This window comes from Aotus nancymaae, unplaced genomic scaffold (genome assembly GCF_030222135.1).
Source record: "Aotus nancymaae isolate 86718 unplaced genomic scaffold, 86718_ANA_hifiasm-v0.15.2.pri h1tg000040l, whole genome shotgun sequence".
Taxonomy (NCBI): domain Eukaryota; kingdom Metazoa; phylum Chordata; class Mammalia; order Primates; family Aotidae; genus Aotus; species Aotus nancymaae.
Window position 1 is genome coordinate 70,386,892 of NW_026988454.1, and position 19,934 is coordinate 70,406,825.

A 19,934-nucleotide genomic window follows, 5' to 3' on the forward strand; every position below is an offset into this window, starting at 1 on the left:
TTTAATGTTGACATAAAAAGAACATGATAACTTTTACCTTCTATTATCTATCTATTTTTACACCATTCAAACTAACTATATATTTAGATATCATTTCAGTAAATGCTGAGAGTTGCAAGGCCAAATATATTCTGGTGATGTATTTTCCCATCTTCATAGATCTCCTTTACCTCTTCCTGAAAAGAGAACCTCAAAGTTCCCATACATTTTTTAATGGTGATCCCATCTCAGTCAGTCCTGCTATGTTTCTGGTAGGATAATGAAGATCTAAAGATTGAATAATCCTAGATGAAGAGGTTTCGGATAAAGGTAATACCTAACAACTGTAATTTCTAATGATATTCTGTCTCTTTTATTGAAGAAACACTATTCAGAGACATAAAGTTTATGCTTTGGGTCCCCAAAAGAATATCATTAGTTTTCAAAAAAATGTGATTAAAAAAGTGAACTAGAAATATTTGATGAGGGCATTCTTCCAAATATTCTTTGAGAAATATGTCTAGACATTAAAATAATTCAGCATCCAAGATTAATTCTGGAAAGTAACTGATACGAATAGCGTGGATTAAAGTTTCATGAAGATGTGTGTCATAGACATAAATTTTGCTTTAGATAAAATAGGTAAGGGTTTAAAGCTACCAGGAATTTTAGCAATTCCTTGCATATAGAAATAAGAAATTAGCAAAAGACTATCTGCATTAAAGCAAAAAAAAAAAAAATCCAATTAAAGTGGGATTTTTTCATAAAATATTTTCAGAATCACAGAAATAATAGGAAGTAATTTTTTTTAGTTTAGAGTATTTTAACATTTTATTACTGTAAGAAGGAACATAGCCATGGATCTCCTGGTTTAACAGAAGAGAGATTCTGTTTGGGTAAAACAATTCTGTTTTTTTCCTATTAATGCCCTGAAATGATACTTGAATATATAGTTAATTTTAATGTTGTAAAAATAGATGAGTAATAGAAAGTAAAAGTTATCATGTTTCCTTATGTAATAGAAGTAGAAACACTACAGAAATTATTGCACACCTATTCTGTTTACTACACAGTTAATGTAAAAAATGAATCTTTAAAAATAATGTGAGTAAGATAGACTATGTAAAATGCAAATTTATTCAGTATAAGAGACTTCTAAAATCCAATTTATAAAATAAGCAAAAACAGTATCATTATCCTCATAAACACCCACAGATACCTTACAGACTATGTGCTCGATTAAATATATAAAAACATACTGTAACAACCATAAAAAATGAACCATTAACAAGATGCCAAGTATATTAAAAATTATTTTTTTTAAATTCAAAATATTACTAACATCAAATGTGTTTTTGGATTGACTTTTCATTGTGGTATTAAATTTTACAGTGTTTTTTTTTAAGCCATGATTAGTATTAGGCATTTTTCATAACAGTAAGCCAATATTTTACTCCAGTGAACAATCTAATGTTCCTTTTTTTAAAGTTATAGCAACAATGTAAGCTTTGAATCCCGGATTGTAAGCTTTGAATCCTGGATTGTAACATAACCACATTTTACTTAACCGATGGAGCTAGTTTGTCCCAATTTCACACTTTTATAATTTTGTTAAGTTAAAATTGAACCCTTGAGTATCTTAATCATTATTATTGAAGCAGAAATAATTTTTGCTTTTTTTTTTTGTCATGCTTAATCCCCGACATAACAAAATAAAATATTTTGACTTGTTGACTTGCATACTCATCTTTGCCAACAAATATAACTCTTGGCCTTCAATGCCTTTTTCCTCTTTCTTTTCACTTTTGTAACCACTAATTAAACTTAATACTGCAGGAAGAAACTTAATCCTTGGAGTCTTGATTTCTTTGGTTCTATTCCACAAAGAATCAATAGCATAATTTTCTTCAAACACTGCAATAATTATTTTCTTCTTCTACTTAAGAACAGTTGGTAACTTTCTATGGCCTGTTACATACACTTTTTATCCTAAGTGTTAATATTCTCCCTTCCTCTGACTCTTTCTCTTTTAGCAATCTTATTTCCTCTTGGTCTTCGGCACAGTCTCTGCTACTTCCAAGCCATCTGGTTGTTATTGGCAGGAACTACTTTCCTGCCTATGCAGATGTCACCTTTGAATTACTGGGAGCCCACTGTTTCCTGAGGCAGTCCATTTCATCTTCAGATAAGTCCCTAAGAGTTTTTCTCTTTGTTACATGAATCATATAAATCAACTATATAATTTTCACATTTATCTTTGTGTGTGTGTGTGTTACACAAAGACCTAACGAGGTCTACTTCCTTAGTTGTTTTGCATATGTGTGCTATGTCTACAGTGGTGCTTTGTTTAACCTGTAAGCAAGGATCTCTGCATCAGGCACTTGCACATTTCCATACCCTGATCCATCTTCCTACCACTCCAGAACCACAACAGCGTAAGCTCTAACTTTGGGCATAGTACATGTTTAATATGTGTTTGATGTGTAGAATACCTTCTAAATGCAGAACTATTTACATGTAAAAGTATATATATTTATGTTTATGAAAGGATAATAACATCTTTATCAAGGAAATGATTCTGTGAATTTTAATTGAAAACCTAGAATACAAGTCTGATCATGTGCATACTCATGCCACACACAATAAAATGCCTAAACATTTCCAATTGTTTAACAAAGCATTGCATGTTATATATTTATCTATAACTGGTTAACAGAGAAGGTGTTACATGTTATATATCTATCTAGACTTAAGTGGCTTGGTTTTCTCTACGTGCAATATACTATTTTCTATATTGTAGATTTAGTTCTACCTGTGAAATTTCATATAACGCAGGAAAAATTTTGATAGTTTTCCCCGTATTTTACAATGTGAATATGAAAAAATACCTTGGCATTGTTAATCTAAAAATATATTTATAGTTTTCAAATAGTCTACCTAGCAGAACATTTATTAGTATCTCTAAATTGTTAACATCCCTGAATGTTCTTGCATTTTAAACTATTTCAAAAATTGTTTCCATAACAATTTTAATTGAATCTCCTGTGATGCTATTTTAGTAATTGTAATCAGCAGTATCTTATAATTAGATTTTAATCAAAACCTTTAATGCTATGCAGTAATCTGAGCGAACACACTTATATATCTATGTAGGCTTCTTCTCCTGACCTCCTTCTACTCCACACAAGAGATGCTATAACCAAGTTTGATAACCGACCGTGGAGAGCAGAGGTTGCTTTCCATTTGTCCCAAGTAATGTGGAAAATATCCAGGGGCAGCAAGGTACGGTCACGATCAGTTAAAGTCTGGTATAAAGATAAACATTGTGATGGACTTCTCACTAAGGCTGTTTGCTTTCTGTGTGATCAGTACACACTGACTGACTTGTAGGACGGTTGTTTAGGGTTAGGAGTGCACCTACTGGTTATGAAGCAGATTGAAGCTAGGGGCACAATTGGCTTGGGGTAAGGTGGGTGGCACAGGTGTGGGGGAAGAGTGGGGAGGGCTCCCCTACAGCCCACATTACTCTATTGTGCTGCTTTGCAGGTTCTGAATTATCAGCAGTGAATTATTCTTTTTCAGTTTCTATTATTGCTAGATTTCTTTAAAGCCCACTTTTATGTCTGCCCATTAATCATCTATGTAATTTTAGAAGGTAAAATGCATGAGGCACAGAGCTAATTATGCATTCTATTATGTCTTTAGATATCTGGATGAAAGTCATGTTCCAACACTCAATCCCTTCCCTAAAACTCATTTCCACAAGTGATGATTTAATGATCTATTTACTTTAAAGGTTTGCCTTTGGGGACAAAGATTATCCTGGTTAGCTCCACTTGAAAGAATAGACTTTTATTTCATGGAATCTGTAAGCGTTTAGAAAAATCATTGTGGACTTTGAAAATACATTTAATACAAAATGTGTTGAAACCCAAGCTTTGGCTCTCCCTAGGTAGAAGTGGTCCCCTTTATACCTATACAGAGTAGGAGAGCCATAATGTCCTCAATTCTCATATTGCATTGACACGGAACTAGCAAGCTGTGGAAGCAGTGTGTATGAGGGCAAATTGTAGCTTTGTTTTTTAATTCTAAAGTCAGTATATGTGAACAATAAAAGAATGATTTTTAAATAATAATTCTTAAATGCGGTAATTGCTAATCAATTTGATCAATTTTCTTTTACCATTCATAGCTAATTTATCACATTACATATAACCAGGAATGCAAACACTAGTCTCACGTATACCTCTCACTTTGATCTCTTAGTTTTTCTTTTACTCTTCAGATATGAAAAACCTCATTCTTCAGTAATTATATCCACAGCTCGTAGGTATAGGTTGTATGTTTGATTATAAAGAGATATTTTCCTATATTTCTAACAGCAGAGTGCAGTATTTTGCAAGGAGAGGTGTCTTTGTGATTCAGCATGTATTCATTTCTGTTCTACTGTTTTTTTGTGCCCTTAGAATGTAGTTCGATTAAAATGTGTGCAAAAACTCTTCCACTCTAAACTACATTAATATTTTCTAAAACTTAAGTCAAAAATAAGACTGCAACTGAATTCTGGCTTTAGTGACAATAAAGACAGAGTGGATTTTTGGTGGGAAAGGACTATCTCCTAGATGTCAGTGTCCATCCCAGAGCCACATTTTGGGCAGAAGATTTCCTTGTTCTGGGTCAGGAAGCCTTTACCCACCAAAGAGACAGAGCACTTCCCACAGTTAAAACATTCACTATGCCACTGGCTGTCTTGAAAGCAGATAAACTTGGCACCTGTGAAACCTGTAAAAAAAATTGGAGAAAAAGATTAATCTATCTTTTCAAGGAATAGATTGAGCATTTTATCAGGTACTCCTCTAGGAACTGGAGATACAGCCGTGAGCCAGACAAGTAACCCAAAAAAGAATGCTGCTTCCTGGCTCTGTGTCCATCTGGAACTGTCAGCTGTAGGAAAGTTCTACCTATGCCATCCAACCAAATTTGCAGCCAAATTCTGCCATAATCTATAGAAATAGGCAGCATGTTGATATGCAAGTCACATAGATAAGGGTTGTCTAAGACAGGTAAGAAAATACAGTGTAGCGTAGTGGGAAGAGGATATACGTTGTGGAGTCAGAGATATCTAAGTATAACTATATTTCTTCTTTTTCTCTATGTGACTTTAAGTTTTCTTAGCTGCAAAATGAATATAAAATAAAATCAATATACACTTCCTAGCTTGATGTCCGATGTTGTAATGAGTTTTAGTTTTCATCTCTTCCCTCATTTTTCTGTGCTTAGTTTTACTTAGAATACATCTGGGGGTCATATGGGTTGGGACACTATTTCTAGAAAGCCCAAATAGAGGATTTTATCGAATCATTCAGACATCCTAATGTGATGGCCTTATTACCTTGCTCAGAGACAACTGCAGCTTATGTTGAATCTGGCCACCGAGGCCACGTGGATAACCACGTGATTGGTTTCTAAGTGCTTTGTCAGCTTCCTCCACTTTAACTTGGACCTCACTAGAACCATACTGTTTGTTTAAAAAGTAGTAGAATTTGAATCTTTATTGAAGGTGTGATCTCTGCCTCTCTAATGTGATTGCAGGGTATAGTTCAAGAAATTGATCTTGAGAAGTTATATAAAAGAAGAAAATGTCTAGGGTTTGGGAAGAGGTTGAGATGCCCTAGGCTTGGGTCTTTATTTATTTCATGTTTTCTTTTAGTAATCTTAGTGGTATTATTTGCTTATCATCCATAGCGTGAGGCTAAAAGAGATATAATTCACATGTAATTTCTAAATACTCCATTTGAAATGGTGAAGTGAAAGGGTGAATAGCATTCTATTTCAGATACACTGTTCTTAAATATGATAATTAACTTTTGTTTCCATCCTAACAAACGTGTTTGATGTCTTCCTATATAATTTAGTAGTTCATAGTGAAATCTGCATCAAATTCCTCCACTTTCCTTGATTAAATTTATAGCTTGCTTATCTATGATGCTATCAACATTACTTCCTAATAAATGTAAATTAATTATGTACTACTTAATTCCCTCAATGTTATTCAAAACATTAATGAGCTGACTGCAAGAGTAATGCTCTGTATATACATAAATTATGCCTGTTCATGAAACTAATTATTACATGTCTAGCATTTTGATGCTCATGAGTTTCTCTTAATTTATTAGTAAACCTTGTACAAGTGGCAAATATAAAAGCATTTCTTCCAGATTTTTACAAAGAAGAAAAAGTAGAAGCAACTGGCAACAGGACTTTAAGAAAGGGTTGAAGCAACATGTGAGATGTTTGTTAATTGTTTCAGAAAGGATATGTTTACTCCCTTAGGTCATGAGGGTTATTTGCAGTAAGAAGGCCATCCACAAAGCAGGTCTCTGGCACCTGCTTCATCTGGTTTCATAGGTTTCTGACAAGTCAGTAGAATAAGAGCTGGCATTTGTTGAGTTCTTGAATATGTGCCAATCACTATTCTAAGTCTTTCATATGTGTTACCATATATAGCCCTTATCTTACTTCATGGGGTAGATATTAGCATCAGCCCCACTTTGCAGACAAAAACTGAGAAATGACAAGTTTAATCACTTGCCCCAGGTCACCCAGCTAGTAAGCAGATCTGAGATTTAAGCACAGGCCATCTGGCTTTAGAGCCTCTGCTTTTAACCTCATGAAACTAAGTCTGAGTTTATCTTTGGTAAAGAACATGATCGGGAACATTAGCATTACTCTCTGAAGAAACCACAACATTTGTAATTCCTTTTCCTTGAAATAAACAGGATGGAAGAAAGCCAACCGGCTTAACCATTTGTTTTATAAATAAGGCAAATGAAGTCCCCCACTCCCAGAGGTGAGTTAGTCATCCACGGTGACACAGCAGTTGGGGGCAGGGAGGACCAAGTCTTTTGCTCCTCAGTCCAGAGCACTTTTCACTGCATCAAGCTGCTTCATTTATCCCTGATAGTTTAAGAGATTAATCCCAACTTAAAGGAGGAAAAAATATGGCAGTTATACCTGGAGTTTGTTCAAATGAAGCAAGTTCATTGTGATGGGTTTTAAAAATTACACTTGGTGATTTATAAATAGATTTTTCAGAGCTTTAAAAAATTATTTAATCTTATTTGACAAATAAAAATTATATACCATGTTTTTGTATATGTATACATTGTGGAATGGCTAAATCAAGGCAATTAACATATCTGTTACCTTATTATATACTTTTCTTTGTATGTGGTGAGAACATTTAAAATCTATTAGCCATTTTCAAGTATATAATGCATTGTTATTAACTATAGTCACTATGTTGGACAATAGGTCTCTTGAAATTATTTATCCTGTTTAGCTGAAATTTTGTATCCTTTGATCAAGAATACCTAGCTTCTTAAAGTGACATAATAATCAGATGAATGCCAATTTTCTGAAGATACGTGACAATATCAGAATTCCCAATGGTACATTTGTTCAACTAGCTCAATTTTAAAGAAGCAGTACTGCAGTGCCTATAGATGTTTAACAATTAGACCAAGAAATATTAAAGTGAGTTGTAAGTTTTTGCAGGCATTTCAGTCTCTGGTGTCTCAATCAAAAATCTGAAAAAAAAAAAAGATTATAATAGTTATTAGACATTTCCTGTGGACTGATGAGTCTAAATTAAATATATAATATTGCATTTGGATTAATTTTGGGTCAGATCATTTTCTCTGATCATCCTTATATTTTTGTGCAGAACAACATTGTTTTTCCATCTGAACTTTAAACAGCTGGGCTCAGTGATTGATCTGGAACAATCTATGAGAAAAATCACTTAGACCTATGGATCTGTGATATATCAGAATTGAAACTCAAGTTCAGGGCTTGTGTAGGCTTTTTGCAGATCAGTATTAGCTATCGGATCTCCAGAGAATTTTGAAAAGTATTTTGAGTTGTTAATTTCCTCATTTTCTCATTGACATACCCCTTTTTTTTTGCTGTCCCAGTTCAAGAAAAGGATTGTTGTCAAATAAATGGACTGCGATTGCAGATTTTACTAGGGAGATTCTGGAGCTCCAGGTACTGTTGGATATCTGAAAGTCCCATTTTCTAACTAAAATCAGTGGAGTTAGTGGCTTATTCTCTTGGCTATAGGAATTGCTAAATGTGTAGAAGGCAGGAGAGCAGGGTAGTTAAAAGCTAAACTGCATACTAAACCATTAGGTTTAATATGGTTTAGTATGTAGTTACCTTCATACTATGTGGACCCTGGAGCCCAGTGGTGTGGGATTGCTACGGCAAGTCCTTGCAAGGGCCAGAGAGGTGACCTAGCTGAGAGAAGCAGACAGGGTGCGAGGAACAGAGAGGACATGCCCCATGCAATGGGACAGCCACAAGCTTTGTATGATGGTGACCCTGCTGGGGAATGTAGAGACAGTCTGCTCACCCACTGGCAGGCTCTGCCTCTACTTTTAGCTGCAGAGATGGATTTTGCATTAGTTATTTCCAAACATGTTCAGGCCAAACATCACCTGTCTGCTGGCCAGATGTAGCCCGTGGGCCAGTGTGATCCTGACAAACGTGGTGCTCCATATAGACAAATAAGACCATGCTGTTTGTTCTGGTGACACCCTCCCTCCCCTTGCAAGTCAGTGAAAACCTGCCAAGGTGGGGTTTGCTGTCAAACTCTTTCTTCGTCGGAAAGTGCATGAAGATTCATCTTTTATTTTGTTACACATTTGAAGATGAAGGAGGAAAGGGATAAAATAATCTTTAATTCTGTGGTATATAAATTGAACTAAAAATTGAAATATGATCTAAGAATACTAGGGATAGAAAGTAGATATACAGTTCTGACACATTATTAAGTGACCATAAATTGCCAGAAAGAATAGCTGCTGGGCCTCTCAAGTGTCATGCTAATTTCAGTTCCTTTATTATAGGATTAGCATTTTAAAGGTGTCTCTGAGGAAAAGATGTATTTTTTTTTACCTTAAAAACCTCTTTAACATGGATCGATTTATCATTACGTTATTTTCAAATCATGTCACATTTTTTCTTTAGTAAAATGCCATCTTGTTTTCTTTCATCTACTCATTAATGCACTTCATAATTGCAAGTGAATATAGAGAAAAGAGAGTAATACATTTGTTAGAAGCATCTTCAAATAAAGTTTAATTAATTACTGACCTATGCTACCTTAATTATTACAGCTTCAGATGTTCTAGACAATAGTGGAATTTAATTAAAACCCTTCTAACTAAAGGATGCTTGGCCCTATTTTGGAATTAAGCAGGATTCTGATTTATTAGTACTCTTTCCTGCCACTCAAATCTTAATGAGGCTTCAAGCAAGCCTCCTTGTGAAGGTCTGCGCTGACCTCCCATCTTACCCTGTTCTGCTGCTTCTTTAAACTGTTATTTTACTTAGTCAGTACCATTAGGTTTAGTATATAGTTACCTTCACAGAGTGCAGGCTCCCAAAGTATGCTCTTGTACTTTCCTTGAGGAATCCATGTAGTATTTGTACTCATATATAGGCACCCACTTGTGTTTATCTCAAAAGGAAACATAAATGAAAGCTTCCTATCTTTTACTTGCATTTCCTAAATTAACTAGACAGCATTTTATATAGCCATACCTGTTTCATGGCATGATCATATTGAACTGGAGAACTCACCAGTAATGGGTTTGGAACAAGCAACACACTTGTTGGCATAAAGATGGTTGTAGCAGTCCACGCAGAATGGATAGTCGTCTCTGGACATAAACTGTTCTTCACAGAGATCTTTCCTACAGCCACTACACAGAAAACACTCTTTATGCCATAGCTGGTCACAAAATGTTATCCCACCTGAAGTTATCACCTGCCAAAGACCACAGAAAAGGCAATGACCGTGGGAGCCATTACAATTCAGATCACTTCATGATTCTCTTTAGATTCTAGTATCTCTGGGGGGAAAAGGAAGCAAAAAGAAAAAATGATCATTTTATGTCTTCTATGTCCACAACTGGTGCTTCTAGCTACTCTATTTTCACCTCATGTTAGGATGTTCCTTTCCTAAAAAAATCTTTAAATAAAAAAGAAAAAAGGCCGGGCGCGGTGGCTCACGCCTGTAATCCCAGCACTTTGGGAGGCCGAGGCAGGTGGATCACGAGGTCAAGAGATCGAGACCATCCTGGTCAACATGGTGAAACCCCGTCTCTACTAAAAATACAAAAAATTAGCTGGGCATGGTGGCGCGTGCCTGTAATCCCAGCTACTCAGGAGGCTGAGGCAGGAGAATTGCCTGAACCCAGGAGGCGGAGGTTGCGGTGAGCCGAGATTGCGCCATTGCACTCCAGCCTGGGTAACAAGAGCGAAACACCGTCTCAAAAAAAAAAAAAAAAAAAAATAGAAATAATAATATAAGAAGCCAAAGGCTATAGGAATGAGCTAGAAGTAGAAAGAAATGAAAATTACTGTATATTTTTCTCCTACAATGAAATAGAACAGAGGCAGGTCTATATTGGTAACTCTGAATGGAATTGGCAAGCACCGTTATTTGCTAATAATAACTACCATTTCCTAAGTGTTTTTTCAGTCCTTAGCACTGTGCCAAGGATGACCTCTTCTAAATAGTCTCAATACCTCTACATAATAGAGACTATTATCTTTCCCTCTTTTCAGATGAGCAACTACTGAGGCTTACAGTCATTAAGTTACTTGCCATGGCCACAGTGAGCTAGGATTCAAACCTGCATGGTCTGATTCCATAGCCTGTGTGCTTCACCATTAATACCATACTGAGTCAAGGTTATCTTGCACAGATAAGCAGCTGATAAATCCTTGTTGAATGAATGAATAAATACCAAAGGAAAAAATAGCTGGAAAGCAATTCCAGTATTGTATCTAGCAATGGGGTGCTGTGGGAATCAGAACTCAGTGGAATGAGCACTGGTTGTACATTGAGCCTTAACGTGTGATATGAAGCGTTTTGTCAGAGATGTAATTAATTTTCCATAAGATAATGTTTTTTTTTTTTCCTAAACCAGTTTAATCCATGAATTCTACCTTTTAGAAGGCTGAAAAATCTTTATGCAGATTCAGATGGATAAATATTGGGCAATTCTGCTCGTGTAACTTTTTAAGCCATATCACCTTTTGAATTCACAGCTAATAAGCTCTTGGAGTTGCTGTAGATACTGAAGTGTGTTTTGTAAATGTTTTATAATGAAGCAATGGGATATCTGAGGTGGTTCCTATAAACTTTGTATCAAATTAACTAGATAGTAAAAACACAGAGCCTATTTTAAGCCACTTCCTTGTTTACAAACTCAAAAATGTAATTTGTCTGTAATATAGACTTGTGAAAAAATTATTCTAAAGATATTTTTAATCTTATAACAAATATCTTAGAAATTAAAGATATTTGATATAAAAGATTATTTTCCTAGAGGAAAAAAGCATACTATTCCGAACAAGTAAATGGGAAGCATAATGGTGTGATGGAAGTAAAGCAATTTAAAATACCCCCTACCGACTTCAAATGCCTTACAGCAGACACAGAAGAGTTCATGATTCCTTTGATTTGTTTGGTCTAAGTATTAGCAGGCAATGCTTAAAAGATTCAAAACTTGAAAAATGTATTCACAGCAAAATAAAACTTGATATATATACCAAAGACTATTTAATTAGAGAGAAGAAACTCTGGAACATTAAAAATAGTTTGCTTGTGATTATATTCCTTTTGAAGAGGTAGGAAGGTTAAGATGAAGTCTAATATCTGAGCTTGGTTTTCACCACTGATTGATCCCAGGATTTAGAAAAAGTTTCTTCTCTGAAAAAGTGGAGGCAGTAATGATTTTGCACTCAGTAGGTGACAGATGAAGAATCAAAGAAGACGTTTAACTCTTTTTGAATCTTGAGGAGTTTGAATTTGAAGCATTTGTAGTTTGAAGTCATTTTCTTTCTGGCAGAAAATAAATCTTAGTGTAATAAAATAAAATCTATGGACTTTAAAGCTTAAAAGTTCTAAAGGCCTGGTTGTCAAGTAGTTTTTCCTTTTTTTAAGAAAAAATTTGGTCTTTGCTTTGGGTTGAAAAAATTGTTTAGATTGGATCATCTTGATCAAAAACATATCTAGCTTTTTAGAAAAGGACTTGTGGTTTTAAAAACTAAATAAAAAACAATCTGGTATGTCACAATCTGTCTACTACCCAATATAAATATTTTGTAAAGTTTTGATGACTTCAAATCATTTCCTAAATATAGTTACAGGCTCCTATAACTTGGGAAACACCAGCACTTGGCCCAGACAGTTCTCAGCATGGATGTACTAAAAAAAAGTTCACTCCTGAATTTTTATAGCATTGAAAGATACTTTATATTGTGTCCAATAAATGATTTTAAGGTAATTCTCACGAATTTCATTACTGTTTTAGTCTAAGTCTTTAAGAAATGAAGCCTAAAATTGGCCAAGTTGTCTCTCAAAACAGTGAGATAAACCTATTCATTTTATTTCCAGCATGATTTTAATTCCTTTAATTTTTAATTTTTGTATATCTTTTTAGAGATAGGATCTCATTGTCACCCAGGCTGGAGTACAGGGGTTGAATCGTAGCTCACTGCAGCCTTGAACTTCTGGGCTCAAGTGATCCTCCTGACTCAGCCTTCCCAGTAGCTGGGACTACAGGCACGTGTCACCACACCTGGCTAATTTTTAAACTTTTTTTTTTTTGAGACAGGATCTCGCTATGTTGCCCAGGCTGGTCTTGAACTGGCTTGAGGCAATCTTCCCACCTCGGCTTCACAAAGTGCTGGGATTACAGATGTGAGCCACCATGCCCAGCCTCCAGCATGTTTTTAAATGCTGTCATTGACTCTGGTAATTCTTTGGAGCCTCATATGTCATATGGTCATATAGTTTGACTGCTGCTTGTAAAGTCGTTTTCTAAGCCAGTGTTTTGGTAGAATAATGAAGGTCTCAGTCATAAGATTATTTTATGTCATATTGTGATCACTTGTAATTCTCAGCCATCAATATAGTATAACTTAATAATTATGATATAGCATAGTGTATTGTTGCCTCTTTAAATGCAGGATTAGTATTGGTTATGTATGTTAAAAAATTACTGTGTGCGTGTGTGTATGTGCATGTTTGTTCACATATGCATATGTAGAAAGTGGTAGTGTGACTTCCAGCTGACCAGATATACAAATGGGCTTAAGAGTTCTGCCAAAGTAGCCCATAGATAAAAAAAATACTTAGAAATTACTACACTAATACAGTATGTTTTCCTGATTCAGCTTTCTCATTTCAATTTATGGTGTCATTTTAAACTTATGATGTTTCACAGGTCAATGATTTCTTTGAGAACATCCATATATATTTGTGGAATACAGACAGGCTTTATCAAGATGTTACAGCTACTTTTTCACATAAAAGCTTAGAGGATAAGAAAAGAATTGGATGAAGTTTACTTCCAAAAAATTACTTTTTTTTCTCTTAGAAAATGTGTTTTGAGTGGGAAGCCAAGTTAGAAGGCCCTGCATGATCCTGGTACTGGAGAAGGAACTTGCAGCTCTAAGACTTCTTTCTGTCTTGTGGCTACTGGACTTCTCTCATGATCTTGGCACTCCCTTGAGCTAATTGCTGTACTCTTAGGAAATACAAAACCTTCAAGTAGAGAAGACATTTGCATTGCTGAGAAAGAATGTTAAACATCCTGTGTAACTTGGTTCCCTCCGTCACTTTGGGAGGCAAATCTATATTGCTCTGAAACAGCTAATACTGAATGGATCAAAAATTATTTTTTAAGAAACATCTGTATTAAACGAGAGACCTGTGCTTTCTCCCAGAATACGTGAGATCTTGTATAAAAGCAGTGAATGGACTGGGCATGGTGGCTCACGCCTGTAATCCCAGCACTTTGGGAGGCCAAAGCGGGTGAATCACCTGAGGTCAGGAGTTCAAGACCAGTCTGGCCAACATGGTGAAACCCCAAATGGGATTAATTTACCTATGGGCTACTTTAGCAGAACTCTTAAGCTCATTTGTATATCTACTAAAAATACAAAAATTAGCTGGCCACAGTGGCGTGCGCCTGTAATCCCAGCTACTCTGAAGGCTGAGGCACGAGAATCGCTTGAACCCGGGAGGCAGAGGTTGCAGTGAGCCGAGATCGTGCCACTGCACTCCAACCTGGGTGACAGAGTGAGACTCCATCTTAAAAAAAAAAAAAAAAAAGGCAGTGAATGGAACTGGAATACCAAATCACTTGAGCACTTGAGCTGTTTGGAATATTAACTTCTTGTTTGGCTGGAAATTTATGCCTAATAGAAAAAGATGGTCATCCTCATCATGACAACTAGTAGTTTGTACATGTTGAAAGTCAAAAGTACCATGAGTGTGTATAACATAATAGTATCAGTTCATTCCAAATATATGGTACAGCTAAAAAGGAATAGTCTGAGTTTCCGCAAGCTTCACCCTCTTTAGAAAATTACCTTCTTACAAAAGTTGCAGCAGTGAGCAAACTCCTTCTCAAAACACGGCACACAATAATTGCCACTCTCCTTGGAGATCAAAGGTTTTGTTCCTATAGGTTGTTGGCAATTCTCACACACAAAGCAGGTTTCATGCCAGTAGTTTCCCTTAAATTCCATTTTGCGGGAACCTGTGCTCCAAAAGTAAGGGCCTGTTAGTATAAGTCAAGTGTAATTTTTATTAAGCAAATACAGATCAAATTACTTAAATTCTAAGTTAAGATGATAAATAAATTGTCCTTTTAGAAAAATAGCATTTTTTCAGGTTCAAAAAAACCCATTCATCTGGGAGAAAGGAAAAGGTTGATGAAGTTCAGCCACGATGATGGAGAATCACCCTTAGACTGAAAACTCTTTCAAGCCCTGCATAACCTGTAATCTGGAGATGTAAAAGTACTTTGAATGAAGACTCCTAATGGTTGCACATGGTTTGGATAAACTGGACCATAATAATCATTATAGGGGTATTAAAAATGCCTGCAGCACAACTACTGAGACTATGTTGTGCAGTTATGGCCTTCTAAAAATTCTTTGAATCCATAATAAGAAAATGAGAGAGCAAGAGTGAGACAGCGAGAATGAATTATGTTCTTATGCTGCTGTCCATAGAGATTGAGAAGAAGATCAAAATGTAAAGAATTAGTCCTTGCTGAAAGTGGAATGATATACATGAACCCTGTCTTCCCTAAGAGAGAATAACAATGACTGATCCTCAAACCAGTTTGTGTCAAGCTATAAAATGACAGTTGGCTCCAATCGCCTGTGATGAATCACTCTTTCTGATGCCATTGATGTTTAATGTAGTGTTATTAGTATAAATTTTATCTTTATTTTATAGGTGAGATTCTGGTTTGAAATGTTTGTATAAATTAGACTTTATGAAAATAGAACACTGTAAGTTACCTGTTCAAGGATAATGAATGAACAATCTTTTTATTTCTAAAATACAGTCTTCTTATTTCTAAAGAAAGAGATTGAGAGAGTAAGAAAGACGTCTTTCTCCAAATCGGGATTTGGGGACCTGCTACACTCCTCATGTGCTGGGACTTAATGAAAAGCATTGCAGCTTCAGTTACAGACAGGAGCCCCCCTGAGATCCTACCAGGCATGATGGTCCTCTTGCAGTGGAAGCACTTGGAGGAGCACTCATTAGAATAGCACTCCGTGCACAGCAGGCGCTCATCCTTGGCAGCAAAAGGCTTTTCCACCAGAGAGTGATTGCATTTGGTGCACTTGAAGCATCCTTCATGCCAGTGCCGGTCTTTGTAACAAAGATCCTTTGAGACAGTAAATAAAAGTTAATTAAATGTGGTTGTGCAAAACAGGCCATTTTATAAGGCAAAACTGAACACTCCTGGGACTTTCATGTCAGTAGGTTGTGCTAGTAGCTTGAGGGAAAGTTGTTACTGAAACTGTTACCCATGGAGAGGAGACTCTCTGGGGTAATTAAGAGCTAGAGCCCAGGGCTTTCTTGGTGGGTCACTTAAGGCAACTGGTAAAAACAAAATGAATTCTCTGCTATGTCTTCAAAGTTTGCCTACATTCTTGTTATAAACTACAACAGAGGTTTTTCATGGAATGATTTTTTAAAAATTTAGGTTGCAATATTCTATTACTCTTTAAGACTGAACTAAAGAAACAAAAAATAGCATCACTTAAGTAAAGCAAAGGCATAAAGAAAGAAAAGAAACAACATTAAAAAGAGAGAAAGAAAATTGGAGGAGGGAAAGAAGGAAGGAAAGAAAGAGAAAGAGAGAGAAAATAATGAGCATGTTGGGGGAATGGGTGGTAGATGTGAAAGGTATCAATGGGGTTAAGTAGAAATGAAGCTGATTTTATGTCAGAAAACAGATTTTGAATCCTTACAACTTTAATTCTTTATGCATTTATTTATACCTTTGTCACTCTGGAAATAGCAAACATATACCAGAGGGTTACTGATGGCTTGGAAACAGCAGAAAAATTTTAGCTGTGTAACTTTGGACAAATAACTTAACCTCTTTAATCTTTAGCATTCTCAGCTACCTCATTAGATCATGTGAGAATTAAGCGTATGTTGTATTTTATAGTGCTAAGTGTAGTGGCTGGAGCTTGACTGCTGGTGACTTTTAAGATCCTTATATATCCAGTAGCAGAGAAATAGTGTTGAAAGTCAACACTAAATGAAAAGACGCATCCCAACCCATTTGTTTGCTGTTCATATGCAGTAATTCTGTAAATTGAGGTGAAACTTACCTTAGATTCGGATTCAATTGGTTTTTTGCACTCCTCACAGTAGTTAGAAAATATACGATCATAACATAAAACACAGTATGGACTGTCATCTTTTAGCACATATTTCTTCCCAAGAAGTGATGCTGTGCAGTATTGACAGTAAAATTGAGCAGTTGTCATTTTGGTTTGATCCTGTGAATGACAAAGTGATTCATGTATATAAAAACAGAATTTTGTTTATAGGATAAATGATGGAACCTTAATGTGAGTGAAGCACTTGAATGAATTTATATTTTCTTAAGCAAAAATTCACCAATTTAGAAAATTATGCTTATGGTCATGGTGGCATTTGGAGTGATTTAGGAAAGGTTACTCTCCCATCTTGGCAGCTCCTGTGTGTTTTGCTTAAAAAAAAAAAAAGTATAAAACCTGCAGCTAGATTATGTAAACCATCTTGTGTTTAGCATAAGCTAATGCGGAATTCAATGAGAATATGTTATTTGTTGAAGAAGGATGGTTTCACCTCAAGGATATAAATATGAACTGTTGCTAGGGCTTTTAACTAACTGTCGTCACTTACTTTCTTGCTGGAAAATTCTAGAGGCAGGTTTTGATGTAAATAACAGTCTTCCTTACTCAAATATAAATTAATAATCAGTACATTGTCATTTTCTAGTTCATTCTTTTACTCCTCAAGTCTTTATTGAATACCTAATAAGGGCTCTGCACATTTACCCTAAGGTCTTTCTGTACCACATCCCCTCCTTAGCTGTGGCTTCCACCACCCCAAATGTGCTGATGACTCCGAAATCTCTGTTCTCTGCTAGTTTTAGATTTCTTCATTTAAATGTCCTTTACCAAGCTAGCCAAATAAGACTCCTCAGCAGGTAGGATTCAGACCAAGTGCTAGATCTTTGTGACTGTTGTTGAGCGGTTGCCCAGATACAGAAGTGCAGATGAAATCATCAGTGGTAGGAAACAACCATAGGTTCTTTCAGGCTTTAGCACCAAAGTAACATGTATATAGCATAAATAATAGCAGCAGCTATTCCATTATGGCTATAAATACAATAGCTAGAATTTATCTGCAAGGTGAAATTCATTCTGTAAGATGAATAAAAAAACTGATATGAAACATAAAGCCAGTGACAGATAAGGATTCTGATTGTTTTGTAAATATGGAATGCCATTAAGCGACAAAGCATATAGATTTCAAAAGGTTTTAATTAGGCATTGTACATGAATTTTTGTTGTTACCAAAAAAGTAGCACCTATTTTCCTTGGAAAATGAGATTTGTCATCTCAGGATTTACTGGAATATATTAGGAGCTTTTAATATTTTCTAATTCTCCCCCCACAGGAATTTTTGTTAATTTTAGCAAAATCAGAGGAACCATTAACTATGATGATACAACAGCATTTTTGACACTAGTTTGTACTGACTACATTTGAACTGTTATTCTATTGCATTTTGTCTTATTCTAGTGATGAAGTTCCCAGCAGAGAGACTTGCTGAATGCACATCATTATTAATTCTGTACATAGCAGTTTTGCTATATTATTCTTCACTAATAAGTAGAGAAAAGACTGAGGATTTGGAACATGTAGGTCTTTTCCCAGGAAAGATGAAATGCAGACTAGAAAGTTCGCAATGGAACATGGCCAAAATGATCTACCAGGAACACTGAATTCTCCATTTAATTAATTCCACAGAAATGTCCTTTCCTAGTGAATACAAACACACTCAGAGTGTTACTGAAGGCTTCAAACAGCAGGAAAATAGATCTAATTCTCTTGAAAAGTTTAAAAATAAAAGTTTTATTCACATTTATAGCAATCAAGTGTTTATCACTTCACAGAAATTAAGTATGTACCTTTAATAATGAAATGGGTTCCCTCCTTTGATTATTAATATTTATATTAGTTTTAGATGTATATAATAACATCATGAAACATGGCCTCTAAGGGGTTAGGAACTGCCAGGCTACTGCCATTTTGTGACACTTTAAGTGAATTATAAAATAAAGAAAAAACAAAAGAGATTAGAAAACTGATAATATTTCAATTGTTTATTTTAAATGACACTTTAAACATGACAATATCAAAACACCTGTAACTCATTTAGTGATCAGATCATGAAGTCTAAATACAAGACAAGATGGTCCTTCTCCCATCCCAGTCCTAACTACATAATAGGCCTGGCAGAAAATGCCCTACAATATAGATCATATTTCTTAATTTTTAAAATAAGAAATTTATTTCTTGTTCAATTCCATTTTGTAAAACCAGTACCAGGGAAGTTGGGTAGAGTGAGAACAGAATCAGTCTAATATCTCAAAACCTTGTGATTTTACACTTGTAGAACTATATAGTGGGAGGAGGCATTTGGTCCAGGTCAACATTTCTTGAATATTTACTCAGTGATTTGAACTCTCTGCCCATCAAGAAGTCTAGATTCTCTTAGCGTAGCTCCTATATTAGTAATAGTGAATGTAATTTGAGGTACAAGAACAAACTGAAGGTTTACTCTCTTCTTCTTGGTTAGAAAAAATACACTAAGAAATTTATTCCTCATTTTCATGAAGTCTGTCATTTAACTATTGATCTTTGAATACATCCAAAAAACTTTTTTAAAATAGAGGTGTTATAACTATATAAATGATACACATTCTATTAGAACCATATAGAATCTTTAGAGAACTATTAGGATAGAAAGGAGAGTGAAGACAGACCTTTCTAGGAAGATCTTAAGGAAGTTAAGCTGTTGGAAATCTGTTAGGAAGAAAGGAAGGTTGGAAGGAAGAAAGGAAGAAAAAAAGGAAGGAAGGAAAGAAAGAAGCACGGAAGGAAAGATCAAACTGTATCGAGGAAGGGAAAAGACAAGTGAGAGAATGGCACAGGAGCTCATTTAAAGATGGGAAATGGCGAGTCTTGAGAACAGATTTCACCTGGGTACGTTCAGGATGAAGAAGGATCTTGAAACTTTAAAGCTTTCTGAAGTGATTTGAACCTTGAATGCAAGTAGTTCTGACTGGAGTGGGGCAGGCAGAACAGGTAAGATTGAATTTTTCCAGTCCAACCACTTTTTATTATCATATGCTTTTTAAAACATTATTCTGTACCTTTTCCTCTTCTTTATCACTAACAATATTTTAAAATTCTCAGGGAATAATTCTGTGTTCAGAAGAGCAAACCAAATAGCTTGTTTTTAATCATTCTCTAACAGGTAAAGCTGTAGGAAAGAG

At 35.4% G+C, this 19,934-nt stretch overlaps 1 protein-coding gene across 2 annotated transcripts in view; it reads right to left on the reverse strand.

The window, feature by feature from the left end:
* Nucleotides 1–1,095: 1,095 nt before the first annotated feature.
* The window catches only part of FHL5 (four and a half LIM domains 5), a 57,773-nt gene continuing 38,934 nt past the window's right edge, over nt 1,096–19,934 (reverse strand). The window contains exons 2-6 of one of the 2 annotated variants that reach the window (XM_012444291.3): nt 16,711–16,881; nt 15,578–15,752; nt 14,437–14,606; nt 9,628–9,814; nt 1,096–4,761 (exon numbers count right to left, since the gene is read on the reverse strand). In XM_012444291.3, coding sequence (XP_012299714.2) covers nt 4,598–4,761; nt 9,628–9,814; nt 14,437–14,606; nt 15,578–15,752; nt 16,711–16,869 — 855 coding nt within the window. In that variant the 5' untranslated portion in view covers nt 16,870–16,881 and the 3' untranslated portion in view covers nt 1,096–4,597. Of the gene's footprint in view, nt 4,762–9,627; nt 9,815–14,436; nt 14,628–15,577; nt 15,753–16,710; nt 16,882–19,934 lie in introns of both variants that reach the window. The other variant, XM_012444290.3, reaches the window with a different exon arrangement.